A 22072-nucleotide genomic window follows, 5' to 3' on the forward strand; every position below is an offset into this window, starting at 1 on the left:
AAATTTAGAGCCTGGCTTCTGATGCCATCCCATATCCAAGAGGAGCCAGTGAAAGACCTTAAGATAGAGGCTTCATATAAGATCTGCTGGAGGCTGTCTTCCATTTTTATACAACAAATAATTGGTACAGGAACCAGGGAGATGATTTACTTCTCAGATTTCTTACTGATAACTAAAAGATCTGTATAAGAGCATGAAATGTCACCTGCATTCTAGTCAGTTATACTGTACAATGTGTAACCCCCTTCGGATAGCAGCAGATGTCACCGAAAGCCTGACATCTGCAAATCCTCCATCTAGGAGGGCCATGAAAAGAAATGTGTGTACCAGCAGATCTCCAAGGTTCAATGTAACTTAAGTGGCAGGCTGTAGCTGCCTGTTCTCGCCAAGCTTTTTAGACAAATACCCAAACCCCATATATAGACAAACACACACTTCTCCATCAGAAGAGAAAACACGTAGAACTTCCACAGGGATTCTACCAATACAATTTAAATATCATTTTCCTATTTTCTATTGACAGGTTATTCAATTGTTAATCCTGATGTTATGCTGAAGATTAAAAAAGAAAATGAGAAATATTTTGCACAACACTGTGAATTGGAGGGAAAAGAAGACTTGAATGACCCCACCAAGAGTAAGCAGCTGCTTTAGATTTAAAGGTCTTTGCGTTTTCAGATCACAGGAGATGAGTCACTGACATCAAACATTTACTGCTACTACTACTAATCATTTATATAGCGCTACAAGGCACGCTAACGGATTTAATGCATGCTAATGATTAGTGTGTGCTAAATGCTAAGAAGCCTATAGATATAAAATGCACATACTAAATCCATTAACGCACATTATTAAAAGGACACCTTAGAGGCTTAAAATCTATTTCCTAATATAATATTATCAGATCTTTGCTGAATCCTTCTAGATGTGTTTTGTCATAACAGGCCTTCTGATTTTGTCACAACAGGCCTTCCTATTGTGACATCTGTATTCTCACTGAGTGTTAAACAAGAGGAAAATCTCCCCTCCATGGATCATCCTAAATCAGAGACATCTGTAACAAGTAAGTATAAAATTCCTCCGGCTCATCTTTACTACGGTTGGTCCGGACCATTTAAGAATTCTGTGCTGGTGGGATAAAAGGTATTATTCTCTCTCTTCCTCCCGCTGTCCATTCCCCTACTTTGAAGTAAGCTTCCCACAGAGACAGAGGAGGCACCTGATGGAGCTGAGTGTCCTGAAATGTAATGGGGCTGAAAAATCCGTATTGTTGAAAGGGCTGATGGTGGTGGAGAGGTTTCTCCATTGTTGAGGGAGTCACAGTTTATGAAGGGAAATGGAATGGGACTTGATATACCTCCTTTCTGTGGTTTTTGCAACTACATTCAAAGCGGTTTACATACTATATACAGATACTTATTTGTACCTGGGGCAGTGGAGGGGTAAGTGAGTTGCCCAAAGTCTGAAGTAGCTGCAATGGGAATCAAACCCAGTTCCCCAGGATCAAAGTCCGCTTCATAGTACACTTTGACTCAGCTGTGGATTTTTTGTACTGCTACTGAGGTAATGCAAAAGACAGTACGTAATGCAGTTTACAGTAATGCGTTATATTAATTCATTAATTTGATTGCACGCAGCACATCTCATTACATTTTTTGTTAATCTACCATGGAGGGGCATAATCGAAAGGGGCGCCCAAGTTTTCCTGATGACATCCTCGCAGGACATCCTGGTGAAGGGGCGGGGGAAACTCGTATTATCGAAACAAGATGGGCATCCATCTTTCGTTTCGATAATACAGTCGGGGACGCCCAAATCTTAACTTCCTCTTCAACCCTCCAGACCGGTCAAGACGCTTGGGTTATGCTCGCCTACCAGCAGAGGGAGACTGAGAACACTAACTTCAAACTATGTACATATAACCTGTGCCTAGCCATCTGTCGTCAGTATCTTCTCAGTCTCAGCAGAGGGTAGACAGGCAACCTGTGCAGCTTGTCCGGTCTGGTAGGATTCAGAGATTATTTAGGAGCTTCTTTTGGTCTGTTTCTCAGTTTTATCCCTGTGCCTGGAAGACTTTAGTGTGCTGGGGGTTGGTGGGTCCGGTGGGGCCTGCCATTGTCCCCTTTGGGGTGTCACACCCGGGTGGCCGGGTCCCTCCCCCTAACTGGCTCTCCCATTTGGGCAGCTTTGTGCCTCGGCTGCAGTTCTGTGCTGCAGCCTTGAGTGCCGTTTAGTTTTAGCAGCAGCAGGGCTCAATTTCAGGCTGCAATAAAATTTTGACAAAAAAAAAAAACTCTCTCAGAGATCGAAGGCCCAAGCGGTGTGGAGAGCTGAGTGAGCTGCAATCTGGGGTTCCGGAGTTGTTCAGCTGCTTTGGGGCGCTGTTTTGCAGGCTTCTGGTGAGTGGGCTGTCAGCTGTTTGTTTAGGCGCGATGGCGGGAAAGCCGCTGCGATGTAGATTTTGTGCGCGCCGGGGGGTTGAAGTGGTTGGCGGTTCCTGCCGTTTCTGTGGCGAACCGAAGTCTTCTTCCTCCGCTCCGCCGGTGTTAGCGGCGGAGGTTCCCGCGTCGGGCCCTCCAGAGCCGGCAGTGTCTCAGTCTGGCAGCGTGGCGGCGGTCCCGATTTTGGCGGGAACCGCCGCCATTTTGGAATCGGCACCGCAAGGCCCGGAGTTGGTCGGAGGACCTTTGGGCAGTCAGTTGTCCGGTTTTTCTGGGGGGGACGGTCCTGGTCGGATGGGTTTCCCGCCGGATTTTATTTGGAGTTTGTTCCAGGCCTGGCAGGCGGGGCCGACGCGAGCAGAGCCCCCTAGTCTTGGGACGGGGGGTGCCAGTGTTAAGAGACCACGTTTGGAGTGGTCGGAGGACATGGAAAGTTTTTCCCCTCCGGAGTCAGAGGGCGATTTTAGTCCCCTGGAGGAGGATGAGGGGCAGTTGGTTGGTTATGAGAAGGAGCTTGCTGTGCCTGGGGAGGACCCTTCGGTGGTCCGCATTTTTCACCGCGATGAGTTGGCAGAACTTATTGAGCAGGTGTCATCGACTCTCAAGTTTGAGGCGTCAGCTCCAGTGACAGCCGGGTCGCAGGATCCTTTGGTGAAGGGGATTCGGCAGGTATCTCGCACTTTCCCTATGAACGCGGATCTGAGGGAAATGATTACCCAAGAGTGGCGTTCTCCAGAAGATCAGTGTAAGGTGGCTCGGGCCATGGCTAAGTTGTACCCGCTTCCGCAGGAGGATAGAGATTCCCTCCGGCCTCCGACCGTGGATGCCGTGGTGACGGCTGTGACTAAGGCTACGGCCATTCCTGTGGATGGGGGGGCCGCGTTGCGGGACCCGCAGGACAGGAAATTGGAGACGTTTCTCACGCGGAGTTTTGATATGTCTGCTTTGGCGCTGCAGGCGTCGGTTTGTGGAGGCCTGGTGGCCCGGGCGTGTTTCCGCTGGGCGGAGCGGCTGCTGGATAGCCCGCCGGCTGATAGGGCCTCCTTAGTTCAAGATTTGGCAAGGTTGGAGATGGGGGTCGTCCTTCATGGCTGATGCACTGTATGATTTGTTACGGGCTTCGGCTAAGAACATGACCCTGGCGGTGGCTGCTCGTCGGGCCCTGTGGTTGCGGGGCTGGATGGCTGATGCTGCTTCTAAGGCAAAGCTGTGTTCGCTGCCGTTTAAAGGTTCTTTGCTTTTTGGGGAAGAGTTGGATAAGTTGGTGAGGGGTCTTGGTGATACTAAGGTTCCTCGTCTTCCGGAGCTTCGTCCTAAGGCTGCTAGGGGGTCCGCGGTGCGCGGACGGTTTCAGGAAGCTCGACGATATCGGCCTGGCAGGTCCTCCGGGGGGACTAGGGGTCGTTTTTTCCAAAGAACTCAGTCCTTTCGAGGTGGTCGCCGTGGAGGGCGAGGTTCCTCGTTGGGAACGCCCGGAGCGTCCCGTCCTTCGCAATGATGGTGTGGGGACCCAACCTCTGGTTCGCGTGGGGGCTCGTTTGCGCTTGTTTTACCAGAGGTGGGTCCAGATCACCTCAGATCAGTGGGTGCTGCAGATTGTGCGAGACGGCTACGCGTTAGAGTTCGACGGTCCTCTGCCCGATTTCTTTCTCGTGTCTCCTTGTCATTCCAGGCGCAAGGCGAGAGCAGTGCGAGAGACCTTGGCGCGTCTGGTCGAGTTAGGAGCAGTAGTTCCGGTTCCTCCAGGAGAGCGAGGTACGGGTTGTTATTCCATCTACTTCGTAGTTCCCAAAAAAGAGGATGCTTTTCGGCCCATTTTGGACCTCAAGAAGGTCAATGCGGCTCTGAAGGTTCCTTCCTTTCGAATGGAGACGCTGCGCTCGGTCATTGTAGCGGTTCAGGAAGGAGAGTTTCTGACGTCTTTAGATCTGACAGAGGCTTACTTGCACATCCCCATCCTAGAGGCACACCAGCGTTTTCTTCGCTTTGTGGTGTTGGGGAGACATTTTCAATTTTGTGCTCTTCCGTTCGGCCTGGCGACAGCGCCTCGCACCTTTTCCAAGGTCATGGTAGTGGTGGCGGCAGCGCTGCGTTTGCAGGGCATTTTGGTCCATCCGTACCTAGACGACTGGTTGATTCGAGCCAAATCAAAATCAGAGAGCGAGGAGGTCACCGGTCGGGTGGTGTCCTTTCTGCAGTCGCTCGGTTGGGTTGTCAATCTGGCCAAGAGTCACCTCGTTCCGTCGCAGTCCCTAGAGTATTTGGGAGTCCGTTTCGACACGAAGAGAGGCCGTGTGTTTTTGACAGCGCCTCGCATCTCCAAGCTACAGTCTCAGATCCGGCAGCTCCGAGCTCAGAGGGCGCCGTCGGCGCGGGAGTATCTTCGGGTGCTGGGTCTGATGGCGGCATTAATAGAGGTGGTACCCTGGGCCAGGGCCCACATGAGACCGTTACAGGTAGCGTTGTTGTCTCGCTGGTCTCCTCAGTTTCAGAGTTTGGAGGAGAGGCTCTCACTGCCGGAGGTGGCTCGGTGCAGTCTTCGCTGGTGGCTCCACTCGCCGAATCTAGCGAAGGGCATGCCGTTGGACACTCCAGATTGGGTGGTGCTGACCACGGATGCGAGTCTGTCAGGATGGGGGGCGCATTGTCTGGGTCAGGTGGCCCAAGGGCGTTGGACGTTGGAGGAGGCGAGTTGGTCCATCAATCGCCTGGAGACGCGAGCTATTCGGTTGACTCTTCGGGCCTTTCAGAGTCTTCTGGACGGCAAGGCAGTCAGGGTTCTTTCAGACAATGCCACGGCCGTCGCTTATGTAAATCGACAGGGGGGAACAAAGAGTCCCGGGTTAGCGGTAGAGGCGACGGAGTTGCTGTCATGGGCAGAAGTTCATCTGCAGAGTCTGTCAGCGGGACACGTGGCAGGGGTGGACAACGTGAGTGCAGATTATCTGAGCAGGCATACGTTGGATCCCGGAGAGTGGGCTCTCCATCCCTCCGTGTTCGAGCAGATAGTGTTGCAGTGGGGTCGGCCAGTGTTGGATCTTATGGCGTCGGCCGACAATGCGCAGGTCTCTCGGTTCTTCAGTCGTCGAAGGGATGCTCGAGCCGAGGGCATCGACGCGTTGGTGCTTCCGTGGCCACCTCAGCAGCTGCTCTACGTGTTCCCGCCGTGGCCGCTGGTGGGCCGCGTGGTACAGCGGATCGGTCGTCACTCGGGGTTAGTGGTTCTGATAGCGCCCAATTGGCCCCGGCGTCCGTGGTACGGAGATCTGATGCGGTTACTGGTGCAGGATCCGATTCCCTTGGGGCCTCGGGTGCGACTGGTTCAGGGGCCGATAGAGATGGCAGATCCCTCTCCGTTCTTGCTTACGGCTTGGCTCTTGAGAGGCACCGGTTGAGAAAGAAAGGGTTTTCGCCCAGAGTGGTTGATACGATGTTGCGGTCTCGCAAGAGGTCTACTTCTTTGGCGTATATGCGATTGTGGCGCACCTTCGAGAATTGGTGTCAAGAGCGGGCTTATGTCCCTTTGCGTGCTTCGGTGGTGGAAGTTTTGGATTTTCTGCAGGATGGCTTGGAGAGGGGACTGTTGCTCTCTTCCCTGAAAGTGCAGGTTTCTGCCTTGTCTTGTTTTAGAGGTAAGATTCGGGGAGTTTCCTTGGCGGCTTCTCCTGATGTGGGGCGGTTCCTGAAGGCAGTGAAGTTGATTCGGCCGCCTCGTCGTCCGTTGGTTCCGCCTTGGGATTTAAATTTGGTTCTGGAGGCGTTGGTGGCACCTCCGTTTGAACCCGTGGCATCCATTACATGTAAGGATCTTACTTTGAAGGCGGTTTTTCTGGTGGCCATTTCTTCGGCGCGTAGGATTTCAGAGCTCCAGGCTCTGTCTTGCAGGGAGCCTTTTCTGTCATTTGCTAAGGAGAAAGTGACTTTACGGACGGTTCCTTCCTTTGTGCCTAAGGTGGTGTCGGCTTTTCATGTCAACCAGGTGATTTCCTTGCCTGTGTTGGGGGATCGCGCTGGGGATCTTACGCAACGTCGGCTGGCTAAGTTGGATGTACGGTGCGTTTTACGGTCTTATTTGCGCAGAACGCAGGATTTTCGAGCATCGGATAGGTTGTTTGTGTTGTTTGGAGGTCCCAAAAAAGGGGCAGCAGCTTCCAAGGCTACTCTGGCTAGGTGGTTGAAGGAGACCATTGCGTCGGCGTACTTGTTGAAGCGCCGTGCCGTGCCCTCGGTGCTTAAGGCTCATTCTACTCGGGGGGTAGCTGCTTCTTGGGCGGAAAGTAGTTTTATTCCTCCGCAGGATATTTGTAAGGTAGCGGCGTGGTCTTCCATCCATTCCTTTGTGAAGCATTACAGACTTGATGTTCAGGCAAAAGAGGATGCTCGGTTTGGAGCGGCTGTGTTGTCTTCTGCTTTTCGAGGGTCCCACCCTTAAGTTTCTACTGCTTTGGTACTTCCCAAGCGTCTTGACCGGTCTGGAGGGTTGAAGAGGAAGGTGAAATTAGGCCTTACCTGCTAATTTTCTTTCCTCTAGACCCTCCAGACCGGTCAAGAGCCCGCCCTGTGTATTATCAGAAGTGATTTTGAGCCGTGTTCTGCTATGACTATTCTTTCAAGTTTAGTGTGGTCGGAGAGAATTTCTTTGACTCTAAAACAGTACAGAGCGGGACGTTTGGACGTTCCGTCTGTGGAGGCACACTGTTGGTGTTTGACTATTGGTTTTCCAGGTACAGGGGTTTTGTTTATCGTTTTCAGGTTTTTTGGTTTTCTGCTTTGCTAAGCGGATACTGACGACAGATGGCTAGGCACAGGTTATATGTACATAGTTTGAAGTTAGTGTTCTCAGTCTCCCTCTGCTGGTAGGCGAGCATAACCCAAGCGTCTTGACCGGTCTGGAGGGTCTAGAGGAAAGAAAATTAGCAGGTAAGGCCTAATTTCACCATTTAGGTCGTCCCTAGAGATGGTTGTCCTTAGACTTGATCGTTTCTGATTTTCGGAGATAATGGAAACTAAGGACGCCCATCTCAGAAATGACCAAATGCAAGTTGTTTGGTCGTGGGAGCAGCCAGCATTCGTAGTGCACTGGTCCCCCTGACATGCCAGGACACCAGCCAGGCACCCTAGGGGGCACTGCAGTGTACTTCAGAAAAAGCTCCCAGGTACATAGCTTCCTTACCTTGTGTGCTGAGCCCCCCAAAACCCAGTCTCCACAACTGTACACCACTACCATAGCCCTTATGGGTGAAGGGGGGCACCTAGATGTGGGTACAGTGGGTTTCTGGTGGGTTTTGAAGGGCTCACATTTACCACCACAAATGTAACAGGTAGAGGGGGGATGGGCCTGGGTCCGCCTGCCTGAAGTGCACTGTACCCACTAAAATTGCTCTAGGGACCTGCTTACTGCTGTCATGGAGCTGGGTATGATATTTGAGACTGGCATAGAGGCTGGAAAAAATATCTTTTTTAAATTTTTTTAATTTCTTTTTGAGGGTGAGAGGGGGTTAGTGACCACTGGGGGAGTAAGGGGAGGTCATCCCCGATTCCCTCCAGTGGTCATCTGGTCATTTAGGGCACATTTTTGTGGCTTGGTCGTAAGAAAAAAAGGACCAGGTAAAGTCGTCCAAGTGTTCGTCAGGGACGCCCTTTTTTTTTTTCCTTTATGGGTCGAGGACGCCCATGTGTTAGGTACGCCCAAGTCCCACCTTCGCTACGCCTCCAACACGCCCTTGGGAACTTTGGTCGTCCCCACGACGGAAAGCAGTTGTAGACGCCCAAAATTGGCTTTCCATATCATCATGCTGATCAATCCATAGACTGGTGGGTTGTGTCCATCTACCAGCAGGTGGAGATAGAGAGCAATCCTTTTGCCTCCCTATATGTGGTCATGTGCTGCCGGAAACTCCTCAGTATGTTCTCTATCTCAGCAGGTGGTGGTCACACACAGCAGCAGCTCTGGCTAGGTCTCCAGGCCTAATTCTTAGGTTTTGTTGAGTATCTGGGGTTGAGGGCTCTTCTTGAGCAAGTGCAAACCTGGTGGTGCCAGGTCCCTCCTTTTCTCCCCCCTCCTGCTGGCTCCGTTAAAAAAAAAAAAAATTGGGGGCGTTTATTTCAACGTTTATATCAGCGTTTATTGCAGCTGCTCACTGGGACACCAGTTCGTTACAGCTCGGAGCAGGTAATTTCTACCTTTTGTAGCGGGCAGGGGATTCCCCAATCGGTCTCCGCGTGGCTTATGGCGTCGGAGGGCGAGGGTGCGAAGAATCGCTCCCCGGACCGCGTGTGCGCGTCTAGCGGGGATGCGGGGGTTTCAAAGCCTGAATCGCCCTTTTTGGGCGTCAGTTTGGAGTCCGGTCAGTGTCCCGGTTCTTCCTCCGGTGCGGCGGTTTTTCCCGCCATAAGCGCCCATCCCCCGCTGCTCGCCCCCTCCATTTTGGCCGGCCACTCTGCTCGGACGGCTTCTTCTTCGGCCACCCTCGAGGTGGGAGACGTTAATGCTCTGGTTGCCCTTGATTCGGGCGACGGCAAGAAAGCGGCCAAAGTTAAGCGCCGTTCTTCCCGCGCGGCTCCTTCTTGGAGTTTCGCGCCGGACGCCATTTTGGATGCGCAGCATGTTTCTCCCCCGCTCTTGCGAGCGCTGGTTGAGGGTGCGTCTAGGGCCGTGGCCCAGGCTGCAGAAGTGCACATTCTCCCCTGAGTTCATTTTGCTGCTGCATCGGGCTTTTCTTATGCAAAACGCTGCCCCTGCTCCCCTGTCTGATAAAGGGGTTGAGGCCTCCGGAAGCAAACGTCCTCAGGTGGATTTCCAGGCCCTAGAGGACTCTGTCTCCTCTGATGTAGATGAGGGCAGCATATGAGTTCTCCCAACGGTCCTTTGGGGGTTCCTTGGAGGAGACGGATTCCCGCTCGGATGGAGCGGATGACCCCTCTGCAGCGCGGATCTTTCGCTCAGAGGATTTGCCCAACCTGTTAGTGCAGGCCATGAGCATTTTGAAGATTTCCTCTCCGGAGGACGTCTCTCCCTCAGCCTCTGCTGGCTCTGCCATTATGCTGAGGACGAAGCGCCCGCCTAGAACCTTCCACGTGCATGAAGCCATGCACACCTTGATTTCGGCTCAATGGGATTTCCCAGAAGCGAGCCTTAAAGTGGCTAGGGCTATGTCCCGCCTCTATCCTCTGCCGGAAGGCGAACGGGAGGCCTTTCTTTGGCCTACCGTGGATTCCTTAATCACTGCGGTGACTAAGAATACGGTGTTGCCGGTGGAAGGTGGCATGGCCCTAAAGGACGCCCAAGACAGAAGATTGGAGGCGGCTTTAAAGTCGTCCTTCGAGGCGGCTGCTTTAAGTTTGCAGGCCTCAGTTTACGGCTCCTATGTGGCCAGGGCATGCCTGACGATTGTGCAGTGGGCTTCCCCCTCAGATCCTTCCTTGAGGGCTGATTTGCCAGCCCTGGAATCGGGCTTGGCCTACTTGGCAGACTTGCTGTATGATGTCTTGAGAGCCTCAGCTAAAGGTATGGCTCAGACAGTCTCTGCTCGGCGCTGGCTTTGGCTGAAGCATTGGTCTGCTGACCACGCCTCTAAGTCTCGCCTGGCTAAGTTGCCTTTTAAAGGCAAGCTGCTCTTTGGGGTCGAGCTGGACAAGATTGTGACCGATCTCGGCATGTCCCAGGGCAAGAGGTTACCGGAGGTCAGGGCTCGGGCCAGTGGTGCCTGCCCTGGTTCCTCCAAAAGACGGTTTCAGGAAGCCCGTCGGTATCGCCCGGGCAAGTCGGGATCCTCTGCCCCTCTTCCTTCAAGAGGAACTTCTCCCCCAAGCAGCATTCCTTTCGCAGAGACCGCCGTCCCGGAGGTGCGTCCTCCGGTCCTCCCCCAGGGTCTCGTACCCAATGATGGGGCCCTGGTCCATGGCCCAGAGCAGATTGGAGGACGCCTATCCTCGTTTCTGGGCGAGTGGACCAGGGTAACTTCAGACGCTTGGGTGCTGGAAGTCATCAGAGACGGCTACAAGCTAGAGTTCTGCCGACCCTTAAGAGACGGGTTTGTGCACTCTCCCTGCAAGTCTCTGGTCAAAACTGTGGCAGTGCAGCAGACTTTGGACAATCTGATCCGCCTGGGTGCGGTCATTCCGGTGCCAGAAGATCAGCTTGGCAAGGGATGTTACTCCATTTACTTTATGGTACCAAAGAAAGGAGGTTCTGTACGGCCTATCCTCGACCTCAACGGGCCTTGAAAGTTCGACACTTCCGAATGGAGACTCTCCGCTCTGTTATAGCGGCAGTGAAAGCAGGGGAGTTCCTGGCATCCTTGGACATCAAGGAAGCTTACTTGCATGTTCCCATCTGGCCTCCTCATCAACGCTTCCTGCGTTTTGCAGTCCTGGGCCGACACTTCCAGTTCAGAGCCCTCCCGTTTGGGTTGGCTACTGCTCCGCGGACCTTCTCCAAAGTAATGGTGGTCATCGTGGCCTTCCTACGAAAGGAAGGAGTACAAGTTTATCCTTATCTGGATGACTGGTTGATCCGAGCCCCCTATTATGCAGAGTGCGGCAGAGCTGTAGACCGGGTCATTGCTCTTTTGAGCTCCCTGGGGTGGATCATAAACTGGGAGAAAAGCCAGCTGCGCCCGACTCAGTCCCTGGAGTATCTGGGAGTTCGTTACGACACCCAAGTGGGCAGAGCGTTCCTGCCAGACAATCGGATTGTCAAGCTTCAGGCTCAGGTGGACCAGTTCCTAGTAGCCTCTCCTCTTCGGGCTTGGGACTATGTGCAGCTGTTGGGCTCTATGACGGCCACGATGGAAGTAGTGCCCTGGGCCAGGGCCCATATGAGACCTCTACAGCTCTCTCTGCTGCAGCGATGGACTCCAGTGTCGGAGGATTACGCTGTGCGCCTTCCCTTGGATCCAGCGGTGCGCAAGGCGCTGAGCTGGTGGCTGAGGACAGACAAGCTGTCTGCAGGAATGCCTCTTTTGACCCCGGAATGGGTTGTCGTCACGACGGACGCCTTTTTGACGGGCTGGGGAGCCCACTGCTTGGGAAGGACAGCGCAGGGGCTCTGGTCTCCTGCAGAGGCAAAGTGGTCTATCGACCTCCTGGAACTCAGAGCCATTCGGTTGGCGCTTTTGGAGTTTCTCCCGGTACTGGCGGTGAAGCCAGTACGGGTCCTGTCGGACAATGCCACGGCTGTGGCCTATGTCAATCGCCAGGGAGGTACCAAGAGCGCCCCTCTAGCCAAGGAGGCCATGAAGCTATGCCAGTGGGCGGAAGCGAACCTGGAACAGCTGTCGGCGGCCCACATTGCGGGAGTCATGAATGTCAAGGCGGACTTTCTCAGTCGCCATACCTTGGATCCCGGAGAGTGGCAGCTATCGGCTCAGGCGTTCTTGGACATCACGAAGCGCTGGGGCCAGCCGAGCTTAGATCTGATGGCGTCATCGGCCAAGTGCCGCGCTTTTTCAGCAGAGGACGGGACCCTCGCTTTCTGGGAGTAGATGCTCTTCTCCAACGGTGGCCGACACAGGAGCTTCTCTATGTGTTCCCGCCCTGGCCCATGTTGGGCAGGGTGCTAGACCGGGTGGCAAAGCATCTGGGTCGGATAATCCTGGTGGGTCAGGACTGGCCCAGATGTCCCTGGTATGCGGACTTGATCAGGCTCTCGGTGGACGGCCCTCTGCGGCTGCCAGCGGTGCAGGGCCTGTTGCACCAGGGTCCCGTGGTGATGGAGGATCCCTCCCCCTTTGGTCTTACGGCCTGGCTATTGAGCGGCAGCGTCTGAGGAAGAAGGGCTTCTCAGACAAGGTCATCGCCACTATGCTGAGAGCGAGGAAGCACTCTACTTCTACTGCTTACGCCAGGGTTTGGCGTACCTTTGCATCGTGGTGTGAGGCAGGCTCTCTTTCTCCCTTCACTGCTCCAATTTCTTCAGTGTTGGCGTTCCTGCAAGTAGGTCTGGAGAAAGGCCTGTCGCTCAGTTCCCTTAAAGTCCAGGTAGCGGCTCTGGCTTGCTTCAGGGGTCGCCTGAAGGGTGCTTCCCTGGCCTCGCAGCCAGATGTGGTGTGCTTTCTCAAGGGAGTTAATCACCTACGCCCTCCTCTGCACTTGGTGGTGCCTGCGTGGAATCTCAATCTAGTGCTAAGAGCCTTACAGAAGCCGCCTTTTGAACCCTTGTCGAGGGCATCTCTGAAAGACCTGACGTTGAAAGCAGTCTTTTTGGTGGCTATCACTTCAGCCAGACGAGTTTCCGAGCTCCAGACACTATCATGTCGGGAACCCTTCCTGCAGTTCACTGAGGCAGGAGTGTCTATTCGTACGGTGCCTTCCTTCCTGCCCAAGATTGTTTCTCGTTTCTATGTGAATCAGCAGCTCTGCCTACCCTCCTTTCGTAGGGAGGACTACTCAGAGGGGTACTCTGCTCTCAAATATCTAGATGCGAGACGAGTCATCATCAGATACTTGGAAGTGACCAATGATTTCCGGAAGTTGGATCATCTGTTTGTGCTGTTCGCAGGTCCTCGTAAGGGTCTGCAGGCATCCAAGCCTACAGTGGCACGATTGGTTAAGGAAGCCATTGCAGCGGCTTAGGTGGCCGCGGGGAAGATGCCGCCTATCCAGCTGAAGGCTCACTCCACTAGGGCACAGGCGGCCTCGATGGCAGAGGCCGGGTCCGTCTCCTTGGAAGAGATTTGTAAGGCGGCAACTTGGGCATCGGCTCATACCTTCTCTCGTCATTACCGCTTGACTGTGGCTGCTCGGGCGGAGGCCCGGTTTGGAGCTTCAGTGTTGCGGTCAGGGATTTCTATGTCCCGCCCTGGGTGAGTACTGCTTCGGTACATCCCACCAGTCTATGGATTGATCAGCATGATGATATGGAAGGTAAAATTATGTATCATACCTGATAATTTTCTTTCCATTAATCATAGCTGATCAATCCATAGCCCCTCCCAGATATCTGTACTGTTTATATTCTGGTTGCATTTCAGGTTCAAGTTTAGTCTTCAGTTCCTGTTCAGGAGGATCTTCGTGTTCAAGTTTTTTTGATTGAATTCTTCTGGAGTTGAGACGATTTTGTGTTACAGTGAGCTGCTGCATTCCTCTCCCCTCCGTTTTACGGGGCTGGATTGAAACCTAAATTCTGCCGGTGCTCCCTCCCACTTCGTGCGGCAGTAGAGTAGCATTATATCCCTCCCGCTTCGGCGGTGTTAGGGTCAGCCAGCTCCTCCCGCGGTTGCGGTCGCAGGATAAGCCAGATCCCCCTGCATCGGCGGGTGTGGTGTCCCTCCCCCGCTCCGCGGGGATGAGCTGGACGGATTCCCCTTCCCCACTTGTGTGGGGATGAGCTGGGTTGATTCCCCTCCCCCGTTTCGGCGGTGGTGAGCTGGGCAGAGTGTCCCTTTGTGGGTGTAATTCTCTAAGTGCTGAGTCCTGCGGATGGAGCTTTGATATCGACATACTGAGGAGTTTCCGGCAGCACATGACTACATATAGGGAGGCAAAAGGATTGCTCTCTATCTCCACCTGCTGGTAGATGGACACAACCCACCAGTCTATGGATTGATCAGCTATGATTAATGGAAAGAAAATTATCAGGTTTGATACATAATTTTACCTTCCATTATAGCGATTTGGGCGACCCTGTGAGAAGGACACCCATCTTGCGATTTGTGTTGAAAGATGGGCGTCCTTATCTTTCGAAAATAAGCCTGTTAGTCTGCTTTAAAGTTATTGAGAGTTGACACAGACTAGGGTGCTAAATTACATTAACAGTAACATACATAAACATATGTTTAATGTACCTTAATGCTTGTGTTAGCGTACAGTAGGTTTTGGGGGGGGGGGGGATTGGAAGGCGTCCCATATAATATAAGGGGGTAACAGTGAGAAGTGTACCTGAAACCTTTTATGCGAAGTCCACTGCACTTCCCCCTCGGGTGTCCCACTGTTCTGCTGGGATGTCTGTGTGGCCAATCTGCTAAGAATGCTGGCTCTTCCTACTTCCCTTGGACTTTTTTTTTTTCGAAAATGTTCCAAAATGATAGGCGTACTGAGCACATCAACGTCTAGCAAATGGCCATTTTCAAAAAAAAGATTCAGGTTCGAAAATGCCCATGCTCATTACTGTTTTTTTGGCTGTTTTGTACAAAAAAGTCCTAATTCGACTTTAGAGGTCACATCAGAAATGTCCCACCACATGATGTATATTGCTTTTATCTTTTAACTTTTGTATTTATAAGAACATAAGAATAGCCATACTGGGTCAGACCAGTCCATCTAACCCAGTATTCTGTTTTCCAAACCGTGGTAAAGCCAGGTCACAACTACCTGGCAGAAACCCAAATTGTGTCAACATTCCATACTACAAATCCCAGGGCAAGCACTTGCTTCCCATGTCTGTCTCAATAGCAGACTATGGACTTTACCTTCAGGAATTTGTCCAAACCTTTTTTTTAAGCCAGATACGCTAACCGCTGTAACCACATCCTCCGGCAAAGAGTTCCAGAGCGTATCTATTAATTGAGTGAAAAAATATTTCCTCCTATTTGTTTTAAAAGTATTTCCATGTGTCATGTCCCCTACCTCAATGCAAGCAGCATCCTCAGGCTGCGCGGGGTCCCGTTGACACGCACACTTGACTGGCACTGCCTGAGCCATCTGTGTGTAGTCCTCTCTGGGTTTGTTCAGAAAGTGGTGGTTGCAGGCTCCTTAATTGCTTTGCTTCCATGCACCTGGGTCTGCTGTTCCTCTGCCTGGCTTCCTTTGCTTCTCTCCTATTGGTCTTCTGGTTCCTCCTTCCCCTGCTTTTGTCCTGTGCCCCTTCTCCCTGCTGATGTCAGATGCCAGCACTTTATCAGCTGAGCTCTTCCTGGACTCCATGCTTCGGCTTCTACTTTGGTAGATGTTTCTAACTCTGTAGTCTGTTCTTATCTACTGGTCCCTTGTTGCTGACTTTGCCTGTACCTGGATTACCCTTCTGCCTGCCGCCTGCCTACTGATTTTCGCCTGCATCTGGATTACTCTTTTGCTTGCCTAGTGACTTTCGCCTGTACCTGGATTACTCTCTTGCCTGCCTACTGATTTTTGCCTCTACCTGGATTACTCTCTTGCCTGCTGCCTGCCTACTGACTTTTGCCTCTACCTGGATTACTCTCTTGCCTGCCGCCTGCCTACTGACTGCCGCTTGTACCTTGGTTACTCTCTTGACCTGCCTGGCTGACACATTCATCACCCCGCTTCCAGCTCCGTCCCGTAAGTCCTGCAGGCCGCTTGCACCTAGGGGCTCAATCTCTGGAGAACGGCGGTCAGCGCACGTGAAACCTGGGGTTGTCCAGCCGCCAAACAGAACCTGGTCTGAGTACTGGGCTCAGCAGCACTCTACTTGGTACAAGAACTCACAAGTCTGACACCATGTAACTTCCTTGAGTGTCCCCTAGTCTTTGTACTTTTGGAACGAGTAAAAATTGATTTACTTCTACTTGTTCGACACCACTCAGGATTTTGTAGACCTCAATCATATCTCCCCTCATCCGTCTCTTTTCCAAGCTGAAGAGCCCTAACCTCTTTAGCCTTTCTTCATACGAGAGGAGTTCATCCCCTTTCTCATTTTGGTTGCTCTTTTTTTGAACCTTTTCTAATTCTGCTATCTTTTTTGAGATAGAAAGACCAGAACTGAATGCAATACTCAAGGTGCAGATGCACCATTGAGCAATACAAAGACATTATAGTATTTTCGGTCTTATTCACCATTCCTTTCCTAATATTTCCTAGCATCCTGTTTGCTTTTTTGGCTGCTGCCGCCACACACTGAGCAAAAGATTTCAGCGTATTATCTACAGCGACACCTAGATCTTTTTCTGACCCCCCAAGGTGAACCGTAGCATCAGGTAACTATGATTCGGATTATTCCTTCCGATGTGCATCATGACTTTCCATTATGTTTATGCAGTAGTAGTATCCAGTACCTCTTGAGGAAAAGAGTTACTCACCTCAGTATTAAAATGATCATGCTCTTGAGTAACTTTTTTAATATAGTGTATTATCTATATTCTTTAACAGGCTTCCACGATGTCAAGCCTGACATTTTAATCCGATTTGAGGAAGAGGGATTCAGGACTGAGGTTCCAGGATCTAAGGAAAGAGGAAATACGACCACCATGGGCACATGTGAGGAACTGCATGAAACAGGTGATATGGCTCGGATTAAAGCTATTAATGAGGTGATATAAATGTTTCCTACAAGAAAGACTCCTCCTCTGGATCTGGCATAATAAGAATGAGGTGTTATAATCATAACCCCTGCTTCTAACATCTGTTGTGTAGATAATGTATTTGTTCTATTTCCCTTACTTTTCTCCTTTCATTGTCAGGTCTGTTTTTTAAAAATTTTATTTAATTTTTTTGTTTCCCTTCCTTCTCTTTTTCTTATTCTCTCTTATCATTTCCCCCTGACTCTCTCCTTTCTCTTCATCTTCTTTCAACACCTACTCTCTCATCTTTTATCTGTTAAATCTTCCTTGTCTCACTCTTTCTGATCTCTCTGTGCTTCTCCAAGGTGTTGTGGGTTTTGTTCTATGTGAGATAGGCAGTGCTGCTAGTTGGAGAGAAAACAGGCAGGATGGTCTTACTGTAAGAGGCTGGAGGAAAGGAGAAAAGACAAGGGGATCAGCAGGAAGATAGAAGAAGGATGTCTGTATTGATAGTAGAAGAAGGAAAGGAGGCAGGAAGGACCAAACTGACAGCAGTAGGAGGTGGGAGTGAGGCAGAATGGCTCAATGTGGCATCAGCAGGATGGAGGGAGGCATGAAGGAAAAGAGACCCTGCCTCAATTGAGGTAAGAAAATGAATAGAGGTAGATAAGCCCTGTAGACGCAATACAGCTACACTCTGATTGGGGTGTTATTAGGGTACCTGACATATATTGTAAATTCTGAAAGAAATAGGTCCCAGACAAGACCAGCATTAGTGAGTGTAGGTGCAAATGTATTCCCCTTATCCTTAGATCCAAGCCCACTGCGCCAAAATAATAGAAGGAACTAACCCCACACCCAAATAATATAAAAACTGGGTAATTTTATTTACAATAGCAGCAAACGTGGTATAAGGAAAACTGAAATAAAACAAAGACAATCCCATTACAGAGATAACTTAGAGTAAACGCCCATAAATCTCTAACTAGACTCTGAAGTACAAAGATTCACTCCAACCCCAGAGCACTAATACAAAGATACATAGCACATAACGTGATGCAGTCCTTCAGATCAGATGTCAGTAGTTCCTCATGTCCATCTGATCCCAGTGCAGATCTTGCCCTCAGATGTGATGTTGACACTGCAGCCTTATCTCTGATAAGACCTCCTTTTTTATAGAGAAACCAGAGGCTTTATCTGTACTGCTGACATACTTTCTATCATTGGAGAACATAAACAAGTACATGTTGAGCAGACACAGTGTCTCCAAGAGTCCTGCATTGACGTCAATTCAGATATCAGCCTGCTTGTTCTGGAACATTGTGACCTTGTCAGCAGCTTCCAAGTACAATAAACAAGAGTTGTTGTTCTTCTGTTATATTTGATGATTTCGTATATTTCTATAGATGAAATGTCTGAGTTTGCATATAGTAATCAGGTTGTTAATGCTGGATTATGCCATGGCAACATATAGGTACATGGACAGCTGGGCATAGTGTTCATAGTGCTTGCTTTTCTCCTACAGCCCCTTGATCAAAGCAGGAGGAAGGGGAAAGGGAGGTTGACCACCAGTATTCATATCAGGAGATAGAAAAGTTGAATAACCCAGCTGCTTGGCAGTAGGAAAGGGATACATACAGGAAGACCCACATTGGTAGCACCTGGTTGAAGGGAGGTGAGATTCTATAACAAAGGGCATATACTGCAGTAGCTTTCATTACCATAGGACCATATTTTGTGTTGAATGTCATGGTTCATTTTCAGAGCTACAGAAGGTCCTTAACTCCTTCCACCAGGATACTTATATTTTCAAAGCTCATAATATTCCCATCATCTCAGTATTAGCGAAATATTACTTTTCTTAGATCCTAAGTTTTCCTTTAAATTTGAAGTTATTTTTCCATTCTTCTTACAGGCAGCCAAAGTTACCCTGCTGAACCCACAGTAGAGATTCTGAAAATGGAAGAGGTTTCTGTCAGTGACCAGCTGGAGGGTGGAGAGGAGGATACTGATACTAAAAGCGGTGAGCCAAGAATTCCTTTATAATAAAATCCTGTCCATGTGCTGTAGAGTATTTCTAAATTTTCACATAGAGTTCCTGGGTAGGAGTGTAGGGAGAGATGAGGGTGGAGAGGTAGTGAGGGGCAGCAGAGTGAATGCACTTATAGGTTAATAAGAGGAGCTTGAACTGTATACGGAAACGGATAGGGAGCCAGTGAAGTGACTTCAGAAGAGGGCTGATAAGGGCATAGCGACTTTGGCGAAATATTAATCGTGCAGCAGAATTTTGAACAGATTGAAGAGGAGAGAGATGACTGAGTGGAATACCGGTGAGAAGCAAGTTGCTGTAGTCCAAGCGAGAGGTGATGAGAGTTTGGATGAAGGTTCTGGTAGCGTGCTCAGAAAGGAGAGGGCAAATTTTGGCGTTATTATAGAGGAAGAAACGACAGGTTTTAGCAATTCGAAAGTGCATCACCTCTTCAAGCGAAGCTCCACTGGCTCCCCATCAAAGAAAGAATAAATTTCAAGATCAACACAATGACCCACAAGAACATACACGGAGAATCCCCTGGCTACATGAGTGATTTGATTGACCTCCCTGCCAGAAATAGATCTATTTCTTCACGAACTAATCTCAATCTACACCTTCCCAATTGTAGAGAAATTAAATACAAGACCTACTACGCATGCAGTTTCTCCTTTTTGGGCAGCCAGCTTTGGAATGCTCTACCCAGACCAATCCGATTAATTAACAACTACTTGCCCTTTAGAAAAATGCTGAAAGCTCATCTCTTTAAGCAAGCCTAACCTAATGTCCCAACCTGATCTTACCAACCTTCACTCCCAATTCTGTTCTGAATTAGATAACGACCCCATCATTGGTTTTATTTACCCCACCTCCCCATTCCCCCTCTACTCATCCCATCCTTCTTTTCTCCATCTCCCCTTTATTTTATCCCTCCTTACCCCTTTTCTCCCAAATTATACTATCCTATCTACCCTCTCTTATACTAATCATACATTATCATGATGAACTTATCATACACTATCATGTTCAACTTATAATGTTTTGAAATTTCTATTATATGACATTTGTATTTCAAATTACTATGTAAGCCGCATTGAGCCTGCATTGTGTGGGAAAGTGCGGGGTACAAATGTAATAAATAAATAAATAAATCTGTTGAATATGTGCAGAGACTGAGAGGGAGGAGTCAAAGATGACCCCAAGGTTTCGAGAAGATGAGACGGGAAGAATGAGCGTGTTGTCAATAGAAATAGAGAGTGGGGGAAGGGGAGAGGTTGGTTTAGGTGGGAAGATAGGGAGCTCAGTTTTGGACATATTGAGCTTCAGGTGATGGTGAGATATCCAGGCAGCAATGTCAGACAGGCAGGCAGATATCTTGGTCTGGATTTCTGCTGAGATTTCTGGTGTGGAGAGGTAAGTGCATTCACTCTGCTGCCCCGCACTACATCTCCCTCATCTCATCTCCCCCTACACTCCTTCCCAGGAACTCCGTTCACTAGGCAAATCTCTCCTAATTGTACCCTTCTCCTCCATCGCTAACTCCAGACTCTTCCTTTTATCTTGCCACACCTTATGCCTGGAATAGACTCCCTGAGCCATTACGTCAAGCTCCATCCATGGCCGCCTTCAAATCCGGGCTAAAGGCCTACCTGTTTGATGCTGCTTTTAATTCCTAACTTGTCACCTGCTCGTAACCTTTATCTTGTCTTCCTCTCTTCAGTAGTCCCTTCCCTATGTGTCCTATCTGTCTGTCCTACCCTTATCCCTTATTTGTCCTGTCTGTCTGTCTGTCTGTCCTGATTTAGATTGTAAGCACTTTTGAGCAGGGACTGTCTTTTCTTCATGTTAAATTGTGAAGTGCTGCGTACGACTGGTAGCGCTATAGAAATGATTTCTAGTAGTAGTAAATGTTACTAGTGATTTTCAGTTACATTTTTGTAGTTTTCTTAAGCTACCATGTGTGAGGTTCAGAGACCAGTTTTCCAGCAGGGTATTCAGAGTCTTTGGTTAGTGAATTTAAGCAAAGGGAATCGCTGCAGAAAGGAGGATGATATCAGGATGTGGGTTTTTTTTTTTGGGGGGGTGTTCTTAATTTATATTGCCAAATTCTGTCTTTCTTCACAATCTATCAACACCAAGGATACCCAATGCTATCAATCACAACTCTCTCCTCCTATTAATGACCTAAATTCAACTTTCCTCCACCCTCCCCCCAACCATCCAACAGAGTATGCCAATACACAATTAGGTGTCAAGATTTTCAAGTTTGTCCACAAAGTGATGTCGTAATGCTGTCAACTTGCTTGTAACGTAAATCTCTCTAATACACTGCAACCACATAGATGCCACTTCTGTCTTATTCCAGAGCTGTACAATCACACATCATGAAGCCAAGCACCACTAACCCAAGAATTTATTTTCATAGTAGCCCCACCCTTCCATCAGATCATTCAGGAGGCATAAGCTCAGAGGAAGGGTTATACCTCTTCCAAATTGCTCTTTATTAGCTTACCAACTTCTGAACAGAATTCATTCATTCTTGGGCACTCCCACCACAGGTGAAAGTAGTCTACCAGTTGCCTGCACAATTTCTGACACCCTCCATCACCCTTCTAGAACCATTTCAGCAAAAGACATTTGCTCAATATGGAAAGTTTATAACCATTCTCCAAAACGTTTGCTGAAATAGTAATTTTAGCTGTAGCTAGAAATGTGGCCAGTTCACTTCTTCTATCCCCATTTTTAGAAGAGCTTCCCATGTTTTTTTTTTTAAAGCGTAAACATTAGCTTTGTTTCCTTAGTTTTACCCATAACTGAAGTAGGATTAACAGGTCTATAGTTTTTTTTTAATTTGTACAAAGGATACTGCATACGTAAATAGCAGACACAATTATAAAAGAAAAATTGTACACACAATCAGTCAAACATAACTCTCCTGAAGTTACCCAACACCATTTAAACACAAGTAATGATTCCTACTCTTATCACTGAACAAACATTGACTCCAATTTTTGAGCGTTTTTAATAAACTAACCTATTCCTCCTTCTGCCCCAAACCCACCGAAAACGCACACCCTCTCCCCTACCCTACCCAACCTACCCACACACCCCTCCCCCTCATCCCTTAGCATTTAGTATATACAGTGATTCAGGAAGGGCTCCCATATAGCTTCCCACTTTGCCTGCGAACGACTTCGTACAGCCCTAAGTCTCTCCATTTCAGATATAAACCAAAGTTTGTTTAACCATTTCCTCAATGGAGGGACTATCGGACATTTCCAAGAGGCAGCAAGCACAACTCTCGCCGCCACCATTGCCTGCCTGGTCAGTAAGGCCTGAGACTGAGTCAAACCAGGTGTTTTTTTTTGCAAAAATGAAAAACTCAGGAGACCACTTAATAGGCCTTTTAAGCCAAGTCTGCAATCTGC

At 49.5% G+C, this 22072-nt stretch overlaps 2 protein-coding genes across 2 annotated transcripts in view; one reads left to right on the forward strand and one right to left on the reverse strand.

The window, feature by feature from the left end:
* Positions 1 to 22072, reverse strand: part of LOC115464537 (zinc finger protein 845-like) — a 924208-nt gene that overhangs the window by 120060 nt on the left and 782076 nt on the right. The window lies entirely within an intron of this gene.
* LOC115466398 (oocyte zinc finger protein XlCOF6-like) overlaps positions 1 to 22072 on the forward strand; it is a 131684-nt gene that overhangs the window by 4187 nt on the left and 105425 nt on the right. The window contains exons 3-4 of the mRNA XM_030197596.1: positions 524 to 637; positions 968 to 1063. Coding sequence (XP_030053456.1) covers positions 524 to 637; positions 968 to 1063 — 210 coding nt within the window. The remainder of the gene's footprint in view (positions 1 to 523; positions 638 to 967; positions 1064 to 22072) is intronic.

This window comes from Microcaecilia unicolor, chromosome 3 (assembly GCF_901765095.1).
Source record: "Microcaecilia unicolor chromosome 3, aMicUni1.1, whole genome shotgun sequence".
Classification (NCBI taxonomy): Eukaryota; Metazoa; Chordata; class Amphibia; order Gymnophiona; family Siphonopidae; genus Microcaecilia; species Microcaecilia unicolor.